Consider the following 24,335-nt stretch of genomic DNA (forward strand, 5'->3'; position numbering starts at 1 on the left):
ACTGTTTACTGGTGGCTTACCCTTAGAGGGACTCGCCCTCTGTGAACCACGTGGCTTATTAAGGGGACTCACCCTCAGTAAACCGTGAACCTTGCGTGTTACCTCGGCGGGTAAACCGTGAACCTTGCGTGTTACCTCGGCGGGTAAACCGTGAACCGTATGTGTTACCTCAGCGGGGCTCGAGCCCGTGTCTTCATGAGGGCGTTTCCAGCTTGGAGTTGGCGTGCTAAACTGCTGGACTATCTTCGGCGCCGGAGGATGAACCGCGGCAGGAGAAAGTGGTTCAAGGAGTTCACTCAGAGTTTCCAGTGACTCAGCCGACAGTCTGGTTAACTCAACAGGTAAAATATTCTACTTCACCAAAGTTGATATTAATGGTTCAGATTCCACCTGTTGATGGTGATTCAACTTTTAGTGAAGTTGAAACGTTTGGAGAAATTGAAAATGTTTTGTATACACTACACATTACAGGAAAATGTACCTTGAAAACATGTATATCTACTATTCAAAGAATGTCTGCGGAAATTTTGATTGCATTTGAATGAATATTTGTGGACAGTGGAGTTATAGGTTGCAGTGAGCTAAAGATTTGTCACAATGCTGTTTGACTCCTGGGAGGGTTGGTGGTGCAGTGGTTACCACTGATGCCTCTCAGCTAGAAGGTTTGGAGTTTGAGCCCCACCTTTGTCATGACTTAAACAAAAAATAATAAATCAATTTTGACTTTGAAAATGCCGGTCATTTTTTGAACAACATGCAAGTTTATATCATATTTTGGATGACATGCGATAGTATGACTTTTGGGTCACTTTTTGGCCGCTACGCCACGGGCACACCGCTCGCCGAAAACAAATTCTTCTGATAACTTTTAATTCCAAACATGTCAAGAGGGCACAGACTCAATTTCAAGTCGGTCCGACAAAATCTGAAGGAGGAGTTTGTTAAAGTACAACATGTGCGAATCGCCAAAATATTGAATATGATAAAGCCTTCAAAAATGCAGTTGTTTACGGAGAATCATAATAATCGCTTGGATAACAACAGGGCTTTCGCACCATCGGTGCTCGGGCCCTAATTACTGCATTATTGCAACCTAATGTTGCAGTAGTGCATTCAGCACTTTAAAAACAAAATGTTTACGTCAAACCTAATTTAGGAATTGGCATTAAGTCTGTAAAGCACATGTCGTCTCATATTTACTATCTTCAGTTGACAAAACAGACTTGTAATGTTTTGTGGGATATTTATTGACACAACAGCCCAGCATCAATTTACTCCAATTTTCCTTTGTTTTTAGTATAAGCCTTATAATTGGCTTATGCAAATTTATTTTGGGGGAATATATACATGTTTTACACCTTTCTATTATATAAAATTACCCACTGAAGAGCTAATAAATTATGTTTTCTAATTTAAACAAGGAAACATCAGCTGAAAGTGAAGAAGCCGAAGAATCTCACACCCACTTGGACTCTAAATGACTTCAAAATGTCTGAAATTTTGCTTCATCTCCTTTGCTAGAAACAACAAAAGAAAAAAAAAAAATGTAATGCAATTTCTATTTGCAAACGATCCTTTCACATTTCTTTATATATCATTGGCCTTGTCTAGCCCGGATTTCACTTCATTTTAGTTTTCCATTTATTCACAGTTTTTAATCTTGAATTTTAATTCTTTGGATTAATTTTTTGGCATTGCACTGCACACATTAACTTGTGTGACAAAACATCTTTGCAGACGCATTTCCCTGCGCGCGGTTCGGTTCGGTTCGGTTCGGCTCGGTTCGGTTCGGGCGATGCGGCGCGCGCAGCCACAACTCTTTAAAATAATGATGTCATGTTTTTCGAATACGCAACCTGTAACATCCGGGTCCTCTGGCTCTTGTGGCTCCACCAGAAGCTAACGCTTAGCTGTCAAGCTGTCAAGCGGAGAGGCTGGGGCGGACGTTTCAGCTTCTCCCCCCCCCCTCCAACCGACCAACCAACCGACCGCCTCCTCCCTCGACTGGCTTGAGCTCGAAAATCCGTAAGAATATCCTTTAGCTCGCCAGCTGAGATAATGTAAACGCAAAAGAGGGATCGCGGCATTTGCTCAACTTCTCGAGTGACGATTGCTCGATGCTAGGCTAACCTAGCCTAGCTAAACCGCCGCAAACAACCTCCTCCTCCACCTCCTCCTCCACCTCCTCCTCCTCCTCCTCCCCAAGTTTTCGTCGGTGTTCCCGGCTGGTCTGGTGCGAGCTGCGGCCAAAGTACGGTTCTTGTCACCTGTCGCAGCTCCCGTTGCTGTCAACCGGTATATATCTCCGTGTGTGTGTGTGTGTGTGCGTGTGTGTGTGTGTGTGTTATTCGGTAAGTCGGACGTTGTTTACTTTTTTTTTTATTATTGTATTTTATTTATTTATTTATTTATTTATTTATTTATTTTTAAAGCCAGCAGCTTTTGTCGAGGAGCAGCTAGCTGTGAACGATGCTATCGTAGTAACATTAGCAAGGCCGACGGCTTCGCTTTTGCCTCCAAAATAAAATAAAATACAAATAAAATACAAATAAATACAAATAAAAGTAAATGACGGAAGCGTGTCGTGTTGAGGAGGAGGAGGAGGAGGAGGAGGAGGCCTGTCAAAGTTAGCTGCGAGGGTCAAGGCCCTCGACTCGAGGCTCCGGGAGGGTTTGTGTTTTTATTAGTCTGGCTAACTTTTTTTTGTTTTTTTTTTTGTGTCTTGTGAATCCAACCGCAAAAAACAACAACAACAACAACAACGAACAGGTTTTTTTTTTCTGTTTTACCACGTAAACTATGATCTCGTTGTTTGTGTTGGACGAGATTTCGTGTTTAAAAACTTGGGTCGGTCGGTGACGACAGCAGGAACACCCACGTTCAACTCCCCGGAGGGTTTGTTTTGTTTTGTTTTGTTTTGTTTTGTTGGAAATACGAAAAACTTATTATTGTTTTTAAGTCGTAATCCTTTTCTTTTCTTTTTTTTTAATTGAACGTTAAACTCGGGGAGTTGAGGAAGGCGTTTCAATTTGATCCACACTTCCTAATATGAAGCCCGACAAATAATGTGCACGCAGGTCTACTATTTTTAGACAGGAGCATGGGGCCTGAACTCAACTCCATAGATGCTAATCATTTACCACATTTTTTTTTTTTCCCCACGAATGGATGAAAGGCGTGCTGAATGGTTTTTTTTTTTTTTGAACCCAGTTTAATAATAAGCGTGTCCTTTTAATTGACCTTTCTACAGAAGGTTTCAGATGTATTCTCGTGCGCTTGGCGGCTTAACTCTAATCTGAATATCGCCGGGGTTTTCAAATTATTGGCTTTGATGGAAGAAGGAAATTTCTGCAATTTCTTGTCAACTGATTTGTCTCTTATTTTTGCGTTACAGGCTGTTTTTTTAAGGGACACGATGGGTGCTTTTCTGGACAAACCAAAGATGGAAAAATACAACTCCCACGGCGAGGGTAACGACCTCAGGTATGGGCTGAGCAGCATGCAGGGTTGGCGGGTTGAGATGGAAGATGCACACACGGCGGTGATTGGTCTGCCTCACAGTCTCGACCTCTGGTCGTTCTTTGCTGTTTATGACGGGCACGCTGGCTCTCAGGTGGCTAAATACTGCTGTGAGCATCTGCTGGAGCACATCACCAGCAACTCAGACTTCCAGAGCGCTCTCCAGGAGGACACCTCCGTGGACAGCGTGAAGACTGGGATCCGCACAGGATTCTTGCAGATTGATGAACACATGCGAACCATCTCTGAGAAGAAGCACGGTGTGGACCGCAGTGGCTCCACTGCGGTTGGTGTGATGATTTCTCCAAGCCATATCTACTTTATCAACTGTGGCGACTCGCGGGGGCTCCTCAGCCGGGGCGGAGCTGTGCATTTCTTCACGCAGGATCACAAACCCAGCAACCCACTGGAGAAGGAAAGGATCCAGAATGCCGGCGGCTCAGTCATGATCCAGCGAGTTAACGGGTCCCTAGCTGTGTCTCGGGCTCTGGGAGACTTCGACTACAAGTGTGTACATGGAAAAGGCCCAACAGAGCAGCTTGTTTCTCCAGAGCCTGAAGTTTATGCAATAGAGCGATGCGAGGGGGAAGATGAATTCATTATACTAGCTTGTGATGGCATCTGGGATGTCATGGCCAATGAAGAACTCTGTGACTTTGTGAGGTCAAGGCTAGAGGTTACAGATGACCTTGAAAAAGTCAGCAATGAAATTGTGGACACCTGCTTGTACAAGGTATGACATGTCTACAAAACCTATACTGAAGTTTTTTTTCTTTTTCTTTTTCACACTGTTTGGCATCATGATTGGTTTACATGACTTCTGTGTTTATTCTTAATTTTTCACAGGGAAGCCGGGACAATATGAGTGTCGTGTTAATCTGCTTTCCCGGGGCCCCAAAGATATCTCCAGAAGCAGTGAAACGAGAGGCCGAGCTGGACAAATATCTGGAGGGCAGAGTAGAAGGTACGTGGACCTACTTTCTTTCAGGGAAAATTACTCGTGGGGAACCTTTTGACCGTTGTACCCTCTTACCTACTGCACGTAAACACACATATGCAGAGAGAGAGAGAGAGACTCGCTCACGCCGTAAACTGGGGTTCAACAAATGCTATCAAAGTGTTAAAACCCTTTCCTTAGACAAAGCTGATTAGAAGCATGTCTTTAGCTGTGAGACGAGGGCCGTCGTTTGCGCTGCATGTTAACATTAAACTTACTTGTCTGATGACAAAACTAGCAACTGAGTGTTGATTTGTGGATGTGGACCTACTACTCGGTGTTGGCTCATAAATTAATGTGCACAGTTGTAGAATTACGATTGGCGAGCTTTACCTGGCAGAGTCTGCACTGCACCTCATTTTTGTCTTTTTTTTTTTTTTTAACAGTCGTTATAGTCTTTCCATGTTTCTGCTATTTGCATCTAATCTCACATTAGGGGTGGGCGATATGGCCCTAAAATAATATCACGATATATCTGGGTATTTTTGCGATATTCTTGCCAATATGACAAAATACTAAAAAAAAGTTTTGATTATTAATTTTGATTGCAAACAATTTAAACAAAATAAAAGTTATTGTGCCATATTCATGGTAAGTTGTTTCATCAGGAGTTTTACGCAATCTGTGTCCTTAAACTCTATTAATATTGAAATTATAAAGGTGTTGAGCAGAGAAGCTAATTGCACAGACTCTCCTCAGGTAAACATACATTTTGTTCCATACGCAATTGATATGTTGGCAGCGTGCATCATCAAAAATTTAGATTTTTTTTTTTTTTTTTTTGGTGGAAATTATGGATTTGGGCAGCCACGCTGATCCACGCATATGTGGAAAGCATTAATTGGCTTCCAAGTATTAAAGAGACCCCACCCTACTCAAACATTTATGCTTCAGTCTAAACAAGATAATATTGACCTGTCAGTGAGGGAAGTTTTAATCACAATATTTGTTTTAAACCCTTTATGTACATAGATACACACGCTTTAGACAATATCATCGCACATATCGATCAGATTTTCTCAGAAGCTCCTTGTACATCATTTCAAAATGCTTAAAAATCATGATTTTGTTTCTTTGTTTTTTTTTTACAGAGATCATCAAAAAGCAGGGGGATGAAGGTGTTCCTGATTTGGTACATGTTATGCGGACGTTAGCATCGGAGAGCATCCCTAACCTCCCTCCTGGTGGAGAGCTGGCAAGCAAGTAAGTAAGCTTCATGGTTAGAATGAATGACAACCTCATTGTCACAATGACAAGTTTTTCTCTCCCGCAGTGATTGTCACTTTAATTACTGGGTTTCTTTTTTCATTATTTACACGTTCATTGAAAGCTAACGCTTGATATTTTTACCCCCCCCTCTCCCCCTCCCCCCTCAGACGAAGTGTTATTGAAGCGGTGTACAACAAACTCAACCCCTACCGAAGTGATGACACAGTAAGTATCCAGCTGGGCTTTAACTCCCTGAAGGTATGCTTTGATTGGAGAATGCATGGTTTTGACGAGTGACCAGCTAATCTAATGCACGTCATCAGTATTCAGCATGATAAAACAAGAAAACAGGCTCGTTGACAATTGCGATTTTTCAAAATGCAATCTTAAAAAAATCTAATTAAATACGGACTCTGCAATGACAGTGACCCGTCTAGGTGTCTCTTTGCCTGCGACGCCAGCGCAAAAGGATTTTATTCCAGTGAAACTTCACTAGTTTAAGTATTCTAGTATCTAATAATTTCACACAATATTTTTGTTAATTTTTGACCAAAGACCACAATTGCGCGAGTTGATTTCACTCATAACTTCTTCTTAAATCAAAAAAGAGCTAATAATTGAAATTGTCGGATGTTTTTTTCGTAATAAAACTTCGAGACTTTTACATACCGGTTCAAAGGGAACGTTGCTCATCAGTTCTTTGTGTACAAGTAGACCACGGAGCTTTTGCCTATGTCCACCCAGATATCAAGCTTTTAAAATATCATCAGATAAGCTCACCGCGTCGGCCACATTATAATTGTTCGTGTCATCTTGTCCTCGACTTTAAAAAATGGCATTTGGTTTCAGTTTTGTATAAAGATGGACTTTTCAAAATTGCTTTCACACACGGAGTTATCTTGGAAATTAAGAAACCCTCAGAAAGACTTGTTCGTATTATGTGATGCAATTTCAATACAAAATTTAATAAATTCAGATTTTTGTTGTTGTTGTTGCAACCAGCCTACACAAAGCTTTCCATGTAGAAAGAGAAATTGACTTCTAAAAAATGTTTGCAAATGTTTTCAGAGTGACGAATAGAAATGTCATACAGTATTTTATTAATATATTTACCCTTTGGAGTGAGAAGAAAATTCTGTACCACACTAGTGCAATGTGACTGTCTTTTCACAGCACTAGTATTTGGTTTGAGCTTCAATCAAACTGAATATCGTCGGTTGAAGACACGTATGCAGATTACTTTTTTTCACTTATATTAAACCTGCAGTGGCCTTCTGCCAGTCATAGTAATTACAGAAACACTGCTGACACGCCCAAGTCATCAACTCCGTGGTAGCCAACTCTGTTGCTGCTGTAGTGATTGTAAAACGACGGATAAACTGCTTTCAGCATCACAACCCCTGTAAAAGGACTTGTGTCACCACCAAGATTTGATTAATTCAGTCCGATGTAACATTTGGATCTCTGGAACAGCTGCACAAATGAATTATTTGATCCCCTTTTAAGTTAGCATAGGGCTAAACCGTAAGTTAGATAACTTGGCCAGTGGAAGACTCTGGTGCGCATGCTTTGCCAATAGAGCGACCCAGTATGGATCCATCTGACCAGACACCAGATTTTGAAACCCTTTTTAAATACAGAGATTCAACTGGTGTCAATGGGCTTAATCAGTGTGTCAGTGAGCTCATTCGATAAAGGCTTGAAGGTAACCGACGTTCATGTATGTTTAACCGTCCTCCGCTATACGGCAGCTTTAAGGAACAATCGCTGTTGCTCTTCTTTGATTTAAAGCATACGCGATCCTTTTTCCAACTGACCATCCATAAAAGTGCGCTATTTAATCTGTAATATTCTTTCTGATCAAACTGCATACCAAGTGTCTATAGTATCAGGTTGTGTTGCTCTGTGTGTTTGAGTATGAGTGCGTGTGTGTATGCGTGTCTCTCCATACAAGCACATACAGTATACTGTTTTTTTTATGGCCATTTTGACATTTATATGAGCAATAATAGAAAAAAAATGAAGTCTCCCCTGAATTTCCTCCCCCTGTTTTCTTTCGGTGGCAATCAGATTGTCCAACGTCACTCCGGATGATTGTCTGACCTTAAGTTAGTGTTTCTGTGTAAGATTCTCATTAAGACGTTGCCTACATTTGGCCCCATTTATTTCTAATACTCTTGTTAGCTGGAGATACAGAAAAAAAAAAAAAAACAGCCACATGATCCCTACAGAAATATGCATAAAATCACTTAGCATTGTGACTGAGAAGCTCTGTGGTCATTACCTCATTACTTTTTTTTCTCCCCCCCTTCTGCTCTGTCTTCACATGCCTTCGTTTCAAACCGATTTGATGCCGTTTTGTTTATGTGTTTTTATCAGTTCCTGTAGTGACATTTATCATGATAGCTCTCATCTGTTGCTTTGTCTTGAGTGCTTGTGTCCATGGTCCGACCTGTTCGTCTTGCCTGGTTTCTCTGTTTGGATAGACAACCGCCTCTCTGAAGTCGCCCCATTATTGTTTCTTTCTAAAGTTTTAGTAATCAAGCCTGCTGCGGTCTGTACAATTTCAGCACTTTACAAATTGTCTAAGATCCGTCTGTGTATGTATCCATCAAGCTCATTCTGTCTCTTAATGCTTCAGACAGGGCCCTCACATTATCATGTAATATTTGACAAGTACAAAAGTGTCAAATTTACTCGCCTATGAAGACGCCTATCTGTAAAAACTCGTGGTCCAATTCTAAACTAAAAGTAGAAAGGTTTGTTAACTTCAGCTCATTCTGACACGGGTCTGTATTGTGTAAAAGCACACTGTGTAACTAAAACCTTCAAGAAAGGTCTGGTGTAGTCGAGATCACATGAATGCATCCAGTTTTAGGTGGCAATTAGCAGCTGAACACATCTTCTGTTGCTTTGTATGTAATCTGTGACCAACCTTGACGACTCTATGGTAGGTATTTTATATGACCTCTCAAAGGGAAAATGATCATGTCTGAACCAGAAATAATCACATTTAACAACAACTGGCAAAGCTATTTTCTTGGATTTAGATGGGCTGTTTTCTACGTTGTGGTCCACAACAAACAGCACAATGATGGAAGAGAAGGTAGAAGGTATACCTCAGGGCCGGATTGTGTGGGCAAGCTTTCTAAATAACCATCACTAAATTGAATTTTAAATGGAAATATCCTCCTGCTTTTTAAATCTGTCTCGACATCTTTGTCATGCTCTGACACGTTCGACAGTTTTGTCTGTTTTTATTAAGTTACAGTTACAGAATTATTATTTTTTTTAAAGCACAATGAAAATATTTTGGAGAGTAATATCAATAATACACAAACAATACATTTTATTCATAAAGAAATGGATAGATATAACATGCTAACTTTGACAAGACAATAACACATCACCAACTATACTTGTCTGTTCATACACATATTTTGTTGCATTAGATGTAACTCGAACTTTTATTTCTTAACTGAAATTCTAAGGTTTTTTTTAGATTAATTTTTTTTATAAACCACATTTAAAAACAAGTTACATACAACAAAAGCAGTGTACATTACTACATTTTAAAATGTCAGAGTGCAGAGAAGCCTTCAGGTTTTGTTTTTTTTAAATTTAAGGCAGCACAGCTCTACCGATGACAAAACAAACATGCATATTTATTTGCTTTATTTAGACCTAATACTGCACTATAATATATAGATGTTTACTGAAAATATAGACATATTGTGCATTGGTGATCACTAGTTTGTCCGACTAGCAGCCGGACTGTTTGCAGACAGCTCACTCTTTGTTACTTGGTAACATCACAGCATTTGTAAACATTCCCGATCAAATTTGTTGCTCCAAATCCAAGTGCTTTTAACAAAAGGTATCTGCCTGTATCAGCGCAGATAAGAAAATTATATTTATATAAATTAATGCACAATGTACAACCTCAAATGAGGTAAGATAAAGCGCGACTTGTTCTCAGTATAAATAGAAAAGCTGAAGATAAGCAGTATTCATTAAAAACATTGAAAAACCAGGTGATGAGCAGATTCAAATATCAATTCAGAAAGATTATTGGCAGGTTTAATATGACTTAAATTGGGAGACTGCAGCTCCCGACATTGACGTGAGAAGATGAGCTTGATAGGAGACTCAGTTGGAGTTCCTGAAACTACAGAAACTTGCCTCCCTCTTTTGTACAGTGTTGTTACAAAGTGGGGCTTCCTCTCTCGCAGATTTATTAGTGTTGGCATATTTGTGTATTTTGCCACTCTGGTGGTTAGAAATCTGTTGTGCCGATTTGCCCGCATAGTTTTTCCGTATTGTTTGTTTGATCATTGGCCAATTATTGTGTGGTATTTGAAAGTAGTATCTAGTTCTTTAGGTGTTCGTAATCAGTGTGACAAACTGGTAAACAAAGCTCAACTGTACAGATATTTATTGTGCAAAATGTTCCGTGACTTACAAATTGTTTTCAGTTGTTAAACTCCCATTTCTTTAAAAGACACATTATGTATCAAAATATAACTGCTCCGTTATTATGTCACGAGTATGAATGAATGTAAGTTGACTGCTGATCAGTAGACTTGGTTTGACGTACAGTATAAATTACTATTGTTAGTTCTTCTGTTTGACTGAGGCACTAAAATTATTATTATTATTATTATTATTATTATTTCTTATCATCAGATTATGTGTAGCATATACAAAATCCTCAGATGTTTGGGGGGGGGGGGGGAATGTGTTACTCAAATGTCTCTATGGAAGATTTTTGTATTATGTCAGTTTGTATCATACATGCTTAAACCTGTGCAGCTCCTGATGGAGATCTCGTGATATAGAGCCAGAGTCTGAAGGGTTTTTTCCTTCCTTCCTCTCCTCTCTTGTCAAGGACTCTGCGTCCACAGACGACATGTGGTAACACAACCTCCTACCACTAACACAGCATAGAGTTTACAAACCACCATCCTCTCAAGACCCACAGCAGCTCAGCTCAGCAGTCTGTCTCTCCGTCACTCTGAGCTTTTGGTTTCTAAGAAGGGAATTTCATGGGAGGAGGAGGCGGAGGAGGAAGAGGAGGAAGAGGAGGAAGAGGAGTTGCATGCACACAAACCTGGAATAGTGCAGCACCAGTCCACTCTGGAGTTCAGGATCCCCACCGTCTTGTCTCCCCTTTATGTTCACCCACCTTAATATTCTCCTCTAAAGTAACCCATAACAAGTGAGTCCACAAGGTTTTCTTTCTTTTTTGTTAAATAATCGGCTTCAGTAGTAAGATTCTTTTTTTGTTTTTTGTTTTTGTTTTTTTTGCTGTAATTAATTTGATTCACATTTCCTTGTGTGTGTTTGTATATTTCTGTTTTTGTGAAGTGCAATTGTCCTGTACAAACAGCCTGTATTTAATGCAGCTTGATTTTAAGTTAAAAAATGAAAGAAATGGAAAAAGAGAATCTTTTATGCACTATCTGCCTTTTCCTGCTCTTCTGGAATTCTAACAAATGTCTATTCAGTGAATATTACCGCTTGTCCTCCAGGCACAATGTCTCTGCGCTTTTATTTTTTTAGTTCTTTTATTTTTATTTTTTTTAGTTAGTCTATGCTCCTTTAAGAAACGGGTAAATTGTATAGTTGACAGCACAGTAAGCTCTCTATATCAAACCATTTAAATCCTAATTATTTTTTCCCTGTGCTTTTTTTTTTTTTTTTTTTATTATTGTATTTTACTTTTGTAAGTGGTTTCCTTTACATGCTCAAATAATAACGGGAAGGTGTTTCTCAATCATTTTGAAAGTATGAAGTGAAAAGAAAAGAAAAAAAATCTTTTTTTTTCTTTCTTTTTTTTTCATTTCTGCGAGGTATCTGATGATGAGTCCCAGGTTAACATGTTTGTCTGTGCAAATAGATACTTGCAAGCGTGCGTGGGTGCTTGTGTGTATGTATGTGCGCACGTGTGTTAGTGGGAAGGCAGATCTGTTTGTGCAACTCTAATTTCAATTTGCTAAAGTGGTTCAGACAACAAACCAGGCTTGAGTTTAAGGGAATTGCTCTCCCCACGCTTAACCCATTGTCAGCTTTATTTTTTTTTTTCAGGCAGTGTTTCATATCAACACAACATAGGCTTTCACGACTTCCACACATCTTCGGATAACAGAGTTTACACACTGTTAATCTATTTGAACAACTGCAAGCTATATAACGACTTCAATGTACCCTGAGATGACACAAGCAGTTCAATTTATCGATGGTGTACAATATTTGGCAGCTAGTCGGGTGTTGACTAGTTTTACACATCTCTTGTGTCAAATTTAAATATCTTTCTCTAAACATACATCGACACCAGTGACCACTGTGGGTGCCATATAATTTTTGATCACATTTTGCAGCTTTATGACAGCCTATGCCAAGTTTTTTTTTTCCATGAGATTCCGTTTTTTTTTATGTGGTACAGATAGATTTTAGCTTCTGCATTTAACATTTGATGATTTGACTGATGTGAACAGTTAAAGCACTGAATATTTTAGACAAAAATCAACCTGAATATAGAAGAAACTGTTGGTTATAAAACTTGCGAGCTATTTCTTTTTCACATGGTCTTTATTTTTGATATTCAAACCAAGAACAAATCCGCTTACTGCAGTAAGTTCTCATGGTTGAATAGCACCTTTTTATTCCCATCAGGTTTGCTTAAGCTTGAAACCCTCCCCCACGGCACCGCAAACCACAGCACAATACAGTTTGCTGCTATAGTGTATGATCTGTGGGTTAACCCCCCCCCCCCTCTCTTCGTTAATTTCCCCTCTGAAAAGATAGTCACTGAGTAAATCCGTATTTAGCACACACAGTCGATATATTTCTTGAAGAGAAAGGGGTTTTATTTCAGATTTATTTTCTGCCAATTTTTTTCTCATCTTGCATTGTTGGAAATTAATGTATGTATATATTTTTGACTTAAATTTTCAAGGAATAAATCATGTCGCTTGAGTTAGTTTTTTGCCATGGACAAAATGTGCTTCTGGTGTGTCTCAAGATAGTTAGTTTAATGTTGGTGTTTTGGCAGGCAAAGGTTTCCCTCTAATCACTTTGGTGTTCCTGTGATCAACACTGACAATTTGAACAGTTTCACTTGTGTAATACAGAGTAATAATGTACTAAATTCTTGATTTATCAAAATGACAATCCTAACTATTTCACCCCATTTATATTTGGAATGGGGAGCTAATTATTTAATCGTTAACAAAACAGACCAATGTTGACTAAAATCCTAAATTAGCTGCTTTCTAATATGATTTTGTGGCAAAAATGCCAAAGATTTTGCAAAGTGCATCACAAAGTCACCATGGCTATAAAACTGCGAAAGATAAAAGCTATTAGAGACTAACTTTATTTAGACATTTTTAGTTCCCCTTTGTTGGCTTTTAAAGGTACTCTGTGGAGTTTTTGACCATTGATGTTGTTGATAAATGTTCTGATGAGTAATCCCACACTGGATGTGTGCACTCACTAGAACGAAACGTGCGAAACAAGCGCACGGGGTGACGTAATGTACTTCTGTTGACTGCAGGGGGCAGTAATGTGCATATCAACAGGTGGTGTCATGGTAACGTGGCTCAAGAGTGCCAAAGAACCATTACAGCACTGTATGAATGGAAGATGATGTAGAAAGCCCCCCAAAAGCCCATAAAAAATGTTGTGTTATGGAAAAGTATGATAGGCCTTATAGCAAAATGCATTTTGCAAAGAAGCATTGAATGTAACCGGTCTATTTACAGTAGAGACTCCATAAGGTACCTTTAACCAGTCATCAGATTTACTAAATGACTCGAAGCTGTAAACATGTCAAATAGGAAAATTGATTTCCTTGTGTTTGCATGATAATATGGTTTCGCTAAATTCCCTTTCTCCCTAAAAAAACAAATAGCAACAAAAAAAACAACAACTAAACAGTGATAATGTCTTTTAATTAGAATCTTTTGGTTTAACATCACAATATTGTATTTCTACCACAGTACTTACCTAATACTTGTAAACCTACTGTGCTCACATTATGTCAAACACTTCAAGCCAATTAATTTATTTAGTGTGTTTGAGGAAAAAAATGTATGTGAAAATGCTTCTTTTGTTTAATTTAGCGAAGCAGTTTATATTTTATCTGTAAGCTATTTATTTTTCTCTGCTTCACTTGTAAATTGTAGTTGACAACAAACAGGCAGTTGACAACCTCATGCCCCTGGATTGTCCCACATTTTACCGTAGAAATCGTGACGCGGCTCTTGAATGACGCTGATGAATTATTCATTTCTACAATAGACATATTCCACAGTGAGAATTGTAGAAATTAACCTTCTAATATTCAGAATTGCTGTAGCTGGAATGTTAGCAGATACTGACAGTGGCTTGACTAGGATTTGTCCTTGTATGATTATGTATAATTTCCATCACTTCCCTGTTACTTTTTCCCCATATCTGAACAAACAACGATCCCAAGCATATATTGTTTGAATTTTTCATTAACTGAAATACCTCATAACCTTCATAGGAAGATTTTTTATTTTATTTTTTTTTTTTTGTCTTTTGTTAAGCAGTTCACTTTAACGAGAGCCGTTTTCTTATGGTTCTTCCCTATTATTTCAACACTGATCTATTTGAATGGGATAAGGTTACGCTCATGTACAGTGTTTGACTGAATTGTGCTGATGTTAACAAAACAAGTAATGATTTAAGAAGCTACTGTAAATGGCAACTTGTTTTATTAACTAGGAACACTATTGGCCTTGTCCTATAAGCTGCCCTCTCTACCCCCACCCGACCCCACCCCACCCCACCCCAAACAACGCCCTCAGACGCTCACCCGTGTAATTTCACCTACTTGTTCCACTTGTGTGATGCTCACTTAGCTCATATCTTTAATTGTATTGAGAGTTCAGGGTTTCAGAAATGTGAGATGTGTGAGAAAATAAGTGTGGCTAAATGACAATAGTCATATGCACTGATCATCTGTATAATCAGCTATTTTTTTTTTATTTTTTTTTTCAGAAAATTGTTATTGTAGAAAAAAAAAATATTATAAAAGCTATTTACAGAGTTACCTTTGGTTGCCTGGAAAACGTCCTGTATATTCTTGTACGGAGGACTACCTGGCAAAAAGTTGAAGAGATTTTAAATGCTTGCGCCCTCTTGTACATATTGATGTACCTCAGTTGTGGCGTCTTACTGTGTGACCCTCAGCAGTGGCGGCTCACTGGTCCCCTTAGTGGACGACCTGAGCCTCACTTTGCTGACCTTTTTCAGCTCATAAATAAGCTCACCGATTTGCCTTACCCAATCTCATGTTGCCCCCTAAAGTACTTGTCCAACAAAACACTATGAGAGGAGTAATGCTGCTGTCATTACACTTGTACAGATTACAAAACTTTGTCCAATTTAAGGTACTTAAGCTATCAATGAAGTGACTTTGTCATGGTTGTCAACAAGGTACAACTTTTCAGCCGTCGCTGGTTTGTAGGCTATTTTCTTTTTTCTTCCATGTTACCATTTCCAATCTGGGTCTTGAAAGCTTATTTAATTTCCACTGCAGACGATGTCATACTTTTTAACAAATGCAAGTGTTTAACCTCGTAAGCATTCAAAATGTGCATACATACATTAATGTCTGCTCTATTTATGATTACATTCAAGAATAGCTTTAGAGTGCTGTAGTTAAGTATTGTCAATGTTGATTCAAATGCTTCTCGGAGGCCTCTGTGAGTGATTTTACAAAGTTCAATAACTGTATATTTTGTATTATGTTCTAGCTCCAAAGGAATGGCAGAAAAAAAAAAGAAATGTTTAAAAAAGCTTTGTTCCCTGAACTAAATTGTACTATTTGTGTTGTCGATTGAACAAATTGCATTCCTTGCTTGTGAATAGACGCATTTTTCTCCCTGCTCCTTAAATTTTCTCCCCTTCTTTCCCTCCTTTCTTTCATTTTTTAGCCTTTGAAGTTTGAATAAAATTTCTAGTTTGCAGAATGTATTACTAAATAAATGGGTTGTCATCTTGTACCTCTCATTTCATCGCTTTTTATCTGTCGTGCCCTGTTGTCCAAGTGAAACTTTCTGTGACCGTGACAGGTAAAATACAGAGAATTACATAACTAGCGGTGTTTCTATTGAAACAGTGAAGGCTGCCTGGAAGATCAAGAACAATACTCTTTAATATCAGAAAAATTAGTCAGATCCAGTCTGTTGGAACATGAAGTCACTTGGAAGGAAAGAAAAGAGGTATAATTTAAATTAATCTTTTTTCTTTTTTTTTTTTTTTACTGTGCACCAGACAGAATACATTTTCATCCAGATGTTAGAAGCGTTTTTGTGGATTCTATAAATAGCCTAAACAGCTGTACACATTGTTGAATAACCTTCTGGGTTCTTCAAACATAACCTGGTATTTATTTTCCAGGAATATTTGATGCTGAGCTCTTGACTAAAATGTAATGGTGCTGCATCCTTACATATTCGGTGCCAGCCGGTAACTTAATGCTTCAGTTTGTGTTTGATAATTAACGAGCCTTTTCGTCGACGCATGTTACGAGCCCCGTCAGCTCTCGAGCGCACGAGGGGTGTTGTTGACTGGTCTGAGTATCAGACGTGTGTTTGTCTCCCTGCCTTTTTTTTTTTTTTTTCCTGCCAGTGTGTGGTGAGAGCATGTACGGGGCTCGAGTTCAGGGGATGGGTCACGGCGGTCCACGGCCACTGGGATTACGAACCGTGGGAGGGATTACTTCAAATGTCAACATAATGTCATGAGCCGTGCTAGAAGGTCAAACGTTCAAATGGTGCTCAGTGGCGAGCAGTTAATAGATCAGGTACAATTTGGATTGTTGTGATTCCTGTGATGAATTGACGAGTAGCTAAAACAAGTTATTTTTAGGGTATAATTTTGTGAAATATTCAAAAAAAACTGAAGCAAGGTTAGACTTTTTAACAACGCTGATGTCACTTTTAAAATATTGCTTAAAATGCATTCATATACGTCTTGAACTCATTTGGGATAGAATAGTGGGAATTTGTTGTTTGATAAAACGTGTTTCTAGTTTTCCTCTGCCACAGATTTGTCTTTGTACTTAATTTCTAACTAATCAATGCAAAAACATCCTAATCAGACAACCAGCTAGCCAGAGGGGGGCAGTGTTAATAGCCAAGACTGATTGGAAACACCATCAGAGGAATTCTCACTGTTGCAAACCGTTTTCTTAAAGTTAATTGATCAAGACAGCCATGTGTTGTTGTTGTTTTTTATGTTCAATGATTATTGATGACAGATTTTAGATCATTAAAGTAACAGCATTTAATTCTGGACTTTTAAAGTGTGAAGACACAATTTCCTGCTGAAATAGATAAAATCTCGCTGCACACTTGTCACAGATTTATAGTCCAAATATTTCCTGTTAAGTAATTGTCCCCGTAGCTTTGAGTTCGGGTTGTGGTAACCCATCGGGATGCTCTTTTAAGTTCCTCTGTTTGTTATTTAGCATTGTATTATATTTGATATTAGTAAAAACAGCTACCACGTCCTCACTAAACAGAGAAAGAGTCTCGAGACGAGCTCATTTTTCAGCATGCACGTCCCTCTTTGAGGATATTTGCACATTCGAACGGCACCAAATGTGACTCATTAGATCTCGGGCCACCTGTGCACCCATAATGAATCACGCTGCTCTTGTATTCCTCCACATCAAAAAAAAAATAAAAAAAAGAGGCCGCGTCGGCAGAGGCCATCATCAAATGGAGCTGGCTCGTCATCTGCCTGCCATTGTTGAGCGCATGTCATGCTCTGCTTCTCATGGCGGAAAAACCCATTTGAGCTTGACTAATGCAGCCATGCAGACGCAGCAGTAAGAGGTGGGGGTGGTAGGGCACACTGCATACTCTGTGTGGATGGTCTCTGCACTGAGGTCACCGAGCTCCACATTTGTTAATTTGCGTCTGAGTGCACTAGGAGCCAGATTTTTTTTTTTTTTTGCTTTGCTTTTTTTCAGGGTTGCTCTGTAAAAATGAAGAAAAATGTTGATTATGAGCTAACCACGGAGAAACAAAAGAACAGATGGGTGTTTCATGGACAAGACGTCTCTCTCTCGGGATCAAATCGAACAGCGTTTAAGCTTCGTCTTCTCCTCCCCCACCCGCCATGCCTTCCTTCTCCATTTCCTCGTTCTGTGGGTGCTCTCGTTGCCCGAGGTCAGTTTGTCACAGAGAACACAAGCTTTTCTCACTTGGACGCAGCGATTCAGCGATTGGTGTGTACAAACAATCATATCAAGCGGGGGTGACATGTAGCCCACCTCCCCGCCTCCCTCCCTCACACCCTCCTCTCTCCTGCAGACGGGGAACATGTCCTTCCCAGCTCCCTCATCGATGCGTCTGTCTCTCACTCGCGCTCGGTGGGAGTGAGTGTCCCCTGCATGAGATGGGTTACACAAGCTCCTGCCCTGGGAAACCCGGTCCAGCTCATTATCCCGCACCCCTGAGACACAGCTCGTTGTAAATTAGGACATCAAATCGTGCGGGTTCGTTAAAGAGCCACAGATACACTCATTAGCATCAGCACCTTTCCTTGTCAGAGCCCGGATCAGCATTCGCTCCCACCGCCACGTTGTGTCCCGTCAATCCTCCACACTGACGGGAAGATTTAGGATTAATGTCAGGTCTAGCCAGCGGGTCGGCGCTGTTGTGGTCCAGATATGGAACTGATTGATCAGTGGTGGCGGGAAGCTGTGGAATTTGTTGACAGCTGCCCACTATCCCCACCACTCGTATCCATACTTCATTGTGATGGAAGGGGGGGAAAAAAAAACAAAAAACAACTCAGAATAACTCGTCTGGCAAGTGGCTGACTAGTTGTTTGTCACAGCTACAGGGCATTGACAAAATAACTGGAACGTCTTTCAGTACAACATCATAGTCTTGCAGTAGACCAGTTGGTTGATGTGAGGACGCTTTTTATTCAACTTGAAGGCTATTTTTGAATGTGAACTAACAGTCTCCTTGTACGTTGCCCGTTTGATTGTCAGATAGTTTTGTATGGATTTGTGCACCTACATGAGGATGCACACGCTCAGCCTCCAACTGATGAAACACCAACTTATTAACAACAGCAGGGAAAAGGAAGCCTGCTGTTCAACACATTTGTTAAACCTGAAGGATACAGACAAGCTGTTGAGTAACAGGCAAACACAAGTTATCTTTTCTTTTTTTTTTTTTAGTAAAACTTGCTTGCCTTGAGATCGAGAGAACTTTTCAGCCTGTGTAAACAGTTGAATAATGTCTTTTGTTGGATATAAAGAAAGGACTCGTAGGTAAAGCGACCGGCATCGTCGGTAGGTTAGCTAACAGGCGAGGTACATTGTGCACATTGTATTAATCGCTATATTGCATTTGAAGTTTATTACAAGTGGAGACTATGAAGAAAATAGAAAAACATTTACTTTTCAAAAAACTGGATATCAGAATTGATCTTTTGGGGATCTGCTAGTACATTTAAGTAACGGACCACGATTACGCCGAACCAAAAACTGACGACAAATGACGATAAAATTTGCCAACGTTTTATCACGGCTGAATCAAAACATGTCACTGGTGTTCGTCGGCGAATGACGCTCCTGGCCTGCCTCGACCAAACAGCATGTCAATCAAGCCAATCATGCCCCAAACCCGTCTCTCTTTGAAACCTAATATCGACTCCATTATGCTCCAAATGAGCACCATCACACATATCAGACTTAGTTTAGCTAACGATCTCATATTGACTTGTGGAAAAAAAATACATTGACTTAGTATTTCATGTGAGATTTTGATGTTTTTTGAATGGGTGGGTCGGGGGATTGGGGGGGGGGGGGGTCAGCACCTAGCGACCATCAGGAGTATTGCACTTTAAGACACTGAAGATGTCATCAGGTTTGGCTCGGCTCGCTGCCAACTGGAAGCGTGGAGTTTTAAAAAACAAACTGTTGGCCCTTTGGCAGGGGTAGTGGGACAAAAGATTCAATGAAATAAAAGTTTCCGAAATGTAGGATCCTGCATTTTTAGGATTTGACCCATGGGCTTCAAAGTAAGGTTACATTGCCGTCTCGTGCTTCAGTTTTAACCACTCTTTTCTTTTTCCTTACACTCTTACTTGCAGTAACAGTAAGGTTGAAGTCTCTAAATACATGATGACATATGACAAATAGGATAACTAGTAGGAAAGTAGCGCAATGGTTACAAGTAGATGCCTACACCGAAACACTTGATGGTTTATTTACCACAAAGTATGGCCTCAAAAGTGATCATTGATGTCTGAACAAGCCTTGCAGCATTCAGAGTTCATCAATATACTCTTAAAAACGAGACGGAGTTTTGGACAGAGGTTAAAAACACAATTTTAAAGGTTTTCTTTTTGTTATTTTTGAAAGGTTTCAAAAAGCGTACAGTGTTTGCTCCATACCTTCATCGCTGTCTTCTGTCAATCTATACCAGTAATTTGTCTTTATTACTCCGCTGTCTAAGACCAACTATTGATCTTTACTCTGAAACTGTATCAATCTGAGTCACAGAAAAGTCTTTTCCTTTCTACCTGTGCAGCCTTTTCTCAGCTTGCGCTTGTCTGGCATTGGACTGCATTGAGATCGAATTGCTGATAACTGGCTGTGGAGGTTTTGCCGTCTCAGTGGCCCCTCAACCATTAATGGCCTTTTTCTTTTTTAAACCACAATGTCACATCATTTTTTTTTTGTTCATTCTGATCTGTCTTTTCATCTCTGCATGCTGTCTGACCTCTGGTAGCATGCAGCCAGTGGGTGATTGAGTCATTCCTCCCGCATGCCGTCACTTCACTTCATCTGTATCTCTGGACTTCACCTCATCTTCATCCTCCTTTTCTCCCCCCCAGGACCCAGACATCCTCTTCTTCCGTGGTTTCAGCTAAAACAAGAACTAATCAGAGGATGTCAAGCAAGCATTTGTTGCCACATAGTTGTCCGTCACTGTAATTAGGTATACTCTCACTTTATCATTTACTGAATGTGGTTCACATCCACCTCTGATATGTCCAACTACTCACTTCCATGTAGTTTGACCCATTTAAAATTTAAATTCCTCCACACCTGTCTTGGCCGTCACATCGTTCCAAACAGTTACTTAAGTACTAATTTAAATTTTGTAGAAGACGATGCAGGGATGGGAATTTACCTACTCCTCTTATCATGTAGCTAATTTCATCTGAGCACACATGAAGGGATTTGAGTGGAAAGGAGCTGGCAGCCAGACAGACACATCAAGCGCAGCATTTTGTGAATCATATAAAACTGAGTAAAGTGGCAAAACACAACTGAGACAGGCTCAGGATAGTTTTATACATAAAAGTGTTTGCACCTTAGATGGTTTGTTACTCTTGCAGGCCACTTATCACAAAGATTTGTGTTGAATCTCCATTTCAAACTGTTTTGCCAGCCTTAACTTCTTGACTTATATTGGCCATTACATTACAGGACATTCAGAATATTTCCTGCAAAGCAGACATTAGTTATGAGAGATTGTTTTTGTTAGATGTGGTTCAGAGATAAGAGGACAGGACGGTGCAGAGGCCTGAGGCGCAGACAGAGGCAGTTTAGCAGTATGAACCTGTGAAATTAATTTCACAGGTTTAATAGAAATTATAGAAGACAGCATCAGTTAGAATAAGGGAAAAGACACCTGCGGTGGCATAATGCTCTTGCAAGGAAACATTTCATTTCATGAAACAGTTGAATAAGCCCCAATTTTTTTTAATTTTTTTTTTTATCATTAGCCACACGACAAATAAACCACATAAGACTTTAAAATATTTATGTAAATGCCCTTTCAGTGTATGGAGGTGCACAGGTGGATTTTTCATGACAATTTTTCTGTAAGCTTAAATTTTACTCTATTGTGGCTCTAAAACCACCTCTCACTTTCTCAAAGCTATCTTACCAGTTGGGCTCTTAAAGTACCTCCACTTGCAATTAACACTCTAAAAGTCTTGAGTTTGCTGCTAAAAGCTTTCTATTTTTTTTTGGTGCTTTTGTCAAGGAGACAGACATTGCTTTTCATTTTATATCATATGCGACAAGCAGGACATTTCATTATGAAAGGAATCAAACCAGTAAATACACCGTAGCAGTAATACTTGCTGTGACTTTCCAAAGCACCGGGGTGAACTCTTGCAGCTGTTTTCCCCTGTTAGAAAATATTCTAGTGCTTCCTCTGTGACATTTATTCAATCATCATGTAAAGAGCATTTTAAAACTCTAGGTGCTTGTGTTAAGCATTAAGCAAAGCTTTAAGCAAATTTTTACAAGGCAAGTCATCTGCCTGCCACAATGTTTGACTCAAAAAGAAATCAGGTGAGTTGTACTCCTCAGTTTTTTTCGTCCATCGCACAACTCTGTTGTGGTTTTGTCATTTACAGACCTCTCCACACGACTTTACATTCAACACTCTGATTAACAATGGTGCTAAGCTAAGTTGTTGGTTTTAAGGCTGAATCTCTCCCAATTGAAGATATCAGGTACTTTTCTTCCTGCCGTCTGACCACAGATCATTTAACCAACACAGCCTTTCGATCAGCACTTTAGTGCAACAGTTAACATTGTACTGTACTGTGTATCTCATTGTCATGTTCGCATCCTGAGAGATCAATAGAAACAACTCTACTATCTGAGGAACATAACATTGTTCTGTGTGAAATTCATGTCCATAAATAATGCCTTGAACTGTCACTCCTTTGTATGTTGTGTTATGTGAAAGCTATTGTGAGCATTCATAGCTGTATGTTTTAGGTCAGCACTGAATTATGTTATACTAGCTGAAATCTAAGTGGTTAAGTGCCTTCAGTCTCTTTTTCTCTGTCATTATCTCCCACTTTGCATTTCTTCTGACCTCGCATCAATACAGTCTTTGTCATTCATCACATTGCAATTTGCTTGCTCTAAATTAGGCGTAATGCAACAATGGAGAAGGTCAGGACTGAGCAGCCTGGCGACGACACTTCTGAAGTAATGCAAGTGTACATTTCCATGTCATCATTAAAATGTTTTCTAATTCATTAAGTTATTCTTTAATCTGACCTGCTTTACATTATACCGCCATATGCTCACGTCTGTGAACTCCTGCTTGCATATACAATTTCCATGTAAACTGTGTCTGTGGTGTTCCCCAATACAGTCATATATCAAATTAATTGTCACTCCAGCTATTTAGTCAAGTTAGTGCTCTTTTGGAGAAAAAAAAAAATCCACCCCCTCAGTTTTTTGGAGCACATAATGAAAAAAAATAGCTTTTTATAACAAACATGAGGTTTCTTTAGTGCCATCAAGGCTTTTGATACCAGGATATTTTAATATTCTCTTCATTTATTGAGCTTAATTAGCTTCATATTAGAACAAAACAAAAGCTGAGCCACACACTGATTCAAAAATTGCTAAATAATCCTATAATCTATTTCAAGCAGTTTTCTTTGCTAGAGCATGTATATCAGGGTGGATTTTTTTCTGAACAGTAAGGTCACTGAATAATTACTGTTGTATACCGCACTTACTTCTCAGCCTTGCAATGACAATTACATGTACAAATTAGAATTTGCAACGGCGTCATGCACAGAAAGGTATTCATTCACTTCAAAACTTACCTCCACTTCTGTCTCCCTTTCATTAGCATGTCATTCTTAGATGTTATACCCTCATTGTACAAAGGCATTATATTTTGATTTCATAAAAAAACTATTTTGTGAATTTTATGCCTTAAGGCAAACAAGAAGTATACTCAGTATAGTTTTCTTTAAATTTCTCAGGTTTCCTTGACATTTTCTCAAAAGAAAAGTTGACAATTGTTTTAGTAAGTTGGTTATTTGAAAGCCCAGCTACAATGCGGTGTGTGTGGTTCTCTGTTAAATGACAATCCCTGTTTTTATTCTTAGTCTGTATTCACTGCTGTTGGAAAAAAAAATTTTTTTTTTTACATAATTTTCATCTGTAAAAAACACCTCTTAAACAAATCGAAATGAAATAGTTTAGAAACTGTACTTACAGACCATGACTCCCTACGTTGTTCCTCTTTATTCATAGTATAATAAAACTGCATGAGTTCATGGGGGGGGGCAGCCTGTGCTGGCAAGAAATTCAGCGCCATTCAGCCACCAGCCACAAAGCACAAGCAGCCCTTTTTCCCTCTGCAGCAGCAGCAGCAGCAGCAGTCATTGAGGCATCTTATGACTTTCCTGTCCAAACTGGGAATTATTTTCTGTTTGTCAATGGCGATTACTCTAATTTGGCCTCAAGCCTTTTTGCTGTTTTTGTGAAAAGGGTTTCCCTATTCAGCACTATTCATGTGAGGAAACTACTATTTTGGGCTCACGCAGTTGTATAAAGACACGTGTTGCTGCCCTGCCTGGGCCCTACACACAAACAATTCATCAACAGGTGTGGGAGGAAATATTTTTTTTTTTTCCTCCGCAAAAGGATGTTACGTTTGTAGTGTGTGGGGTAAGTGTGAGAGAACAAAAGTCAGTAGCAAGGGGCATTCAGCCTGCAGGAGGATTTCCTTGCTCAGCAGAGGAAAAAAGAGACGGAAGCGTTGGTACA

General features: G+C 39.4%; 1 protein-coding gene across 5 annotated transcripts; it reads left to right on the forward strand.

The window, feature by feature from the left end:
* Positions 1-1,883: 1,883 nt before the first annotated feature.
* ppm1aa (protein phosphatase, Mg2+/Mn2+ dependent, 1Aa) lies at positions 1,884-23,690 on the forward strand. Of its 5 annotated transcripts, none has more exons than XM_069152247.1 (6): positions 1,884-2,295; positions 3,395-4,252; positions 4,366-4,483; positions 5,608-5,719; positions 5,893-5,950; positions 20,627-23,690. In XM_069152247.1, exons 2-6 carry the CDS (start codon positions 3,416-3,418, stop codon positions 20,660-20,662), a joined length of 1,161 nt encoding a protein of 386 aa, XP_069008348.1. In that variant the 5' UTR covers positions 1,884-2,295; positions 3,395-3,415; the 3' UTR covers positions 20,663-23,690. The 5 variants fall into 5 exon arrangements, with proteins under 5 accessions (XP_069008348.1, XP_069008349.1, XP_069008350.1 ...); XM_069152248.1 differs by having other exon boundaries at positions 1,884-2,251; XM_069152249.1 differs by having other exon boundaries at positions 1,884-2,025.
* The last annotated feature ends 645 nt before the right edge of the window (positions 23,691-24,335 follow it).

Source organism: Embiotoca jacksoni, unplaced genomic scaffold (assembly GCF_022577435.1).
Source record: "Embiotoca jacksoni isolate LCO1_2020_lvr unplaced genomic scaffold, fEmbJac1.0.p SCAF_18, whole genome shotgun sequence".
In the NCBI taxonomy this organism is placed as follows: domain Eukaryota; kingdom Metazoa; phylum Chordata; class Actinopteri; family Embiotocidae; genus Embiotoca; species Embiotoca jacksoni.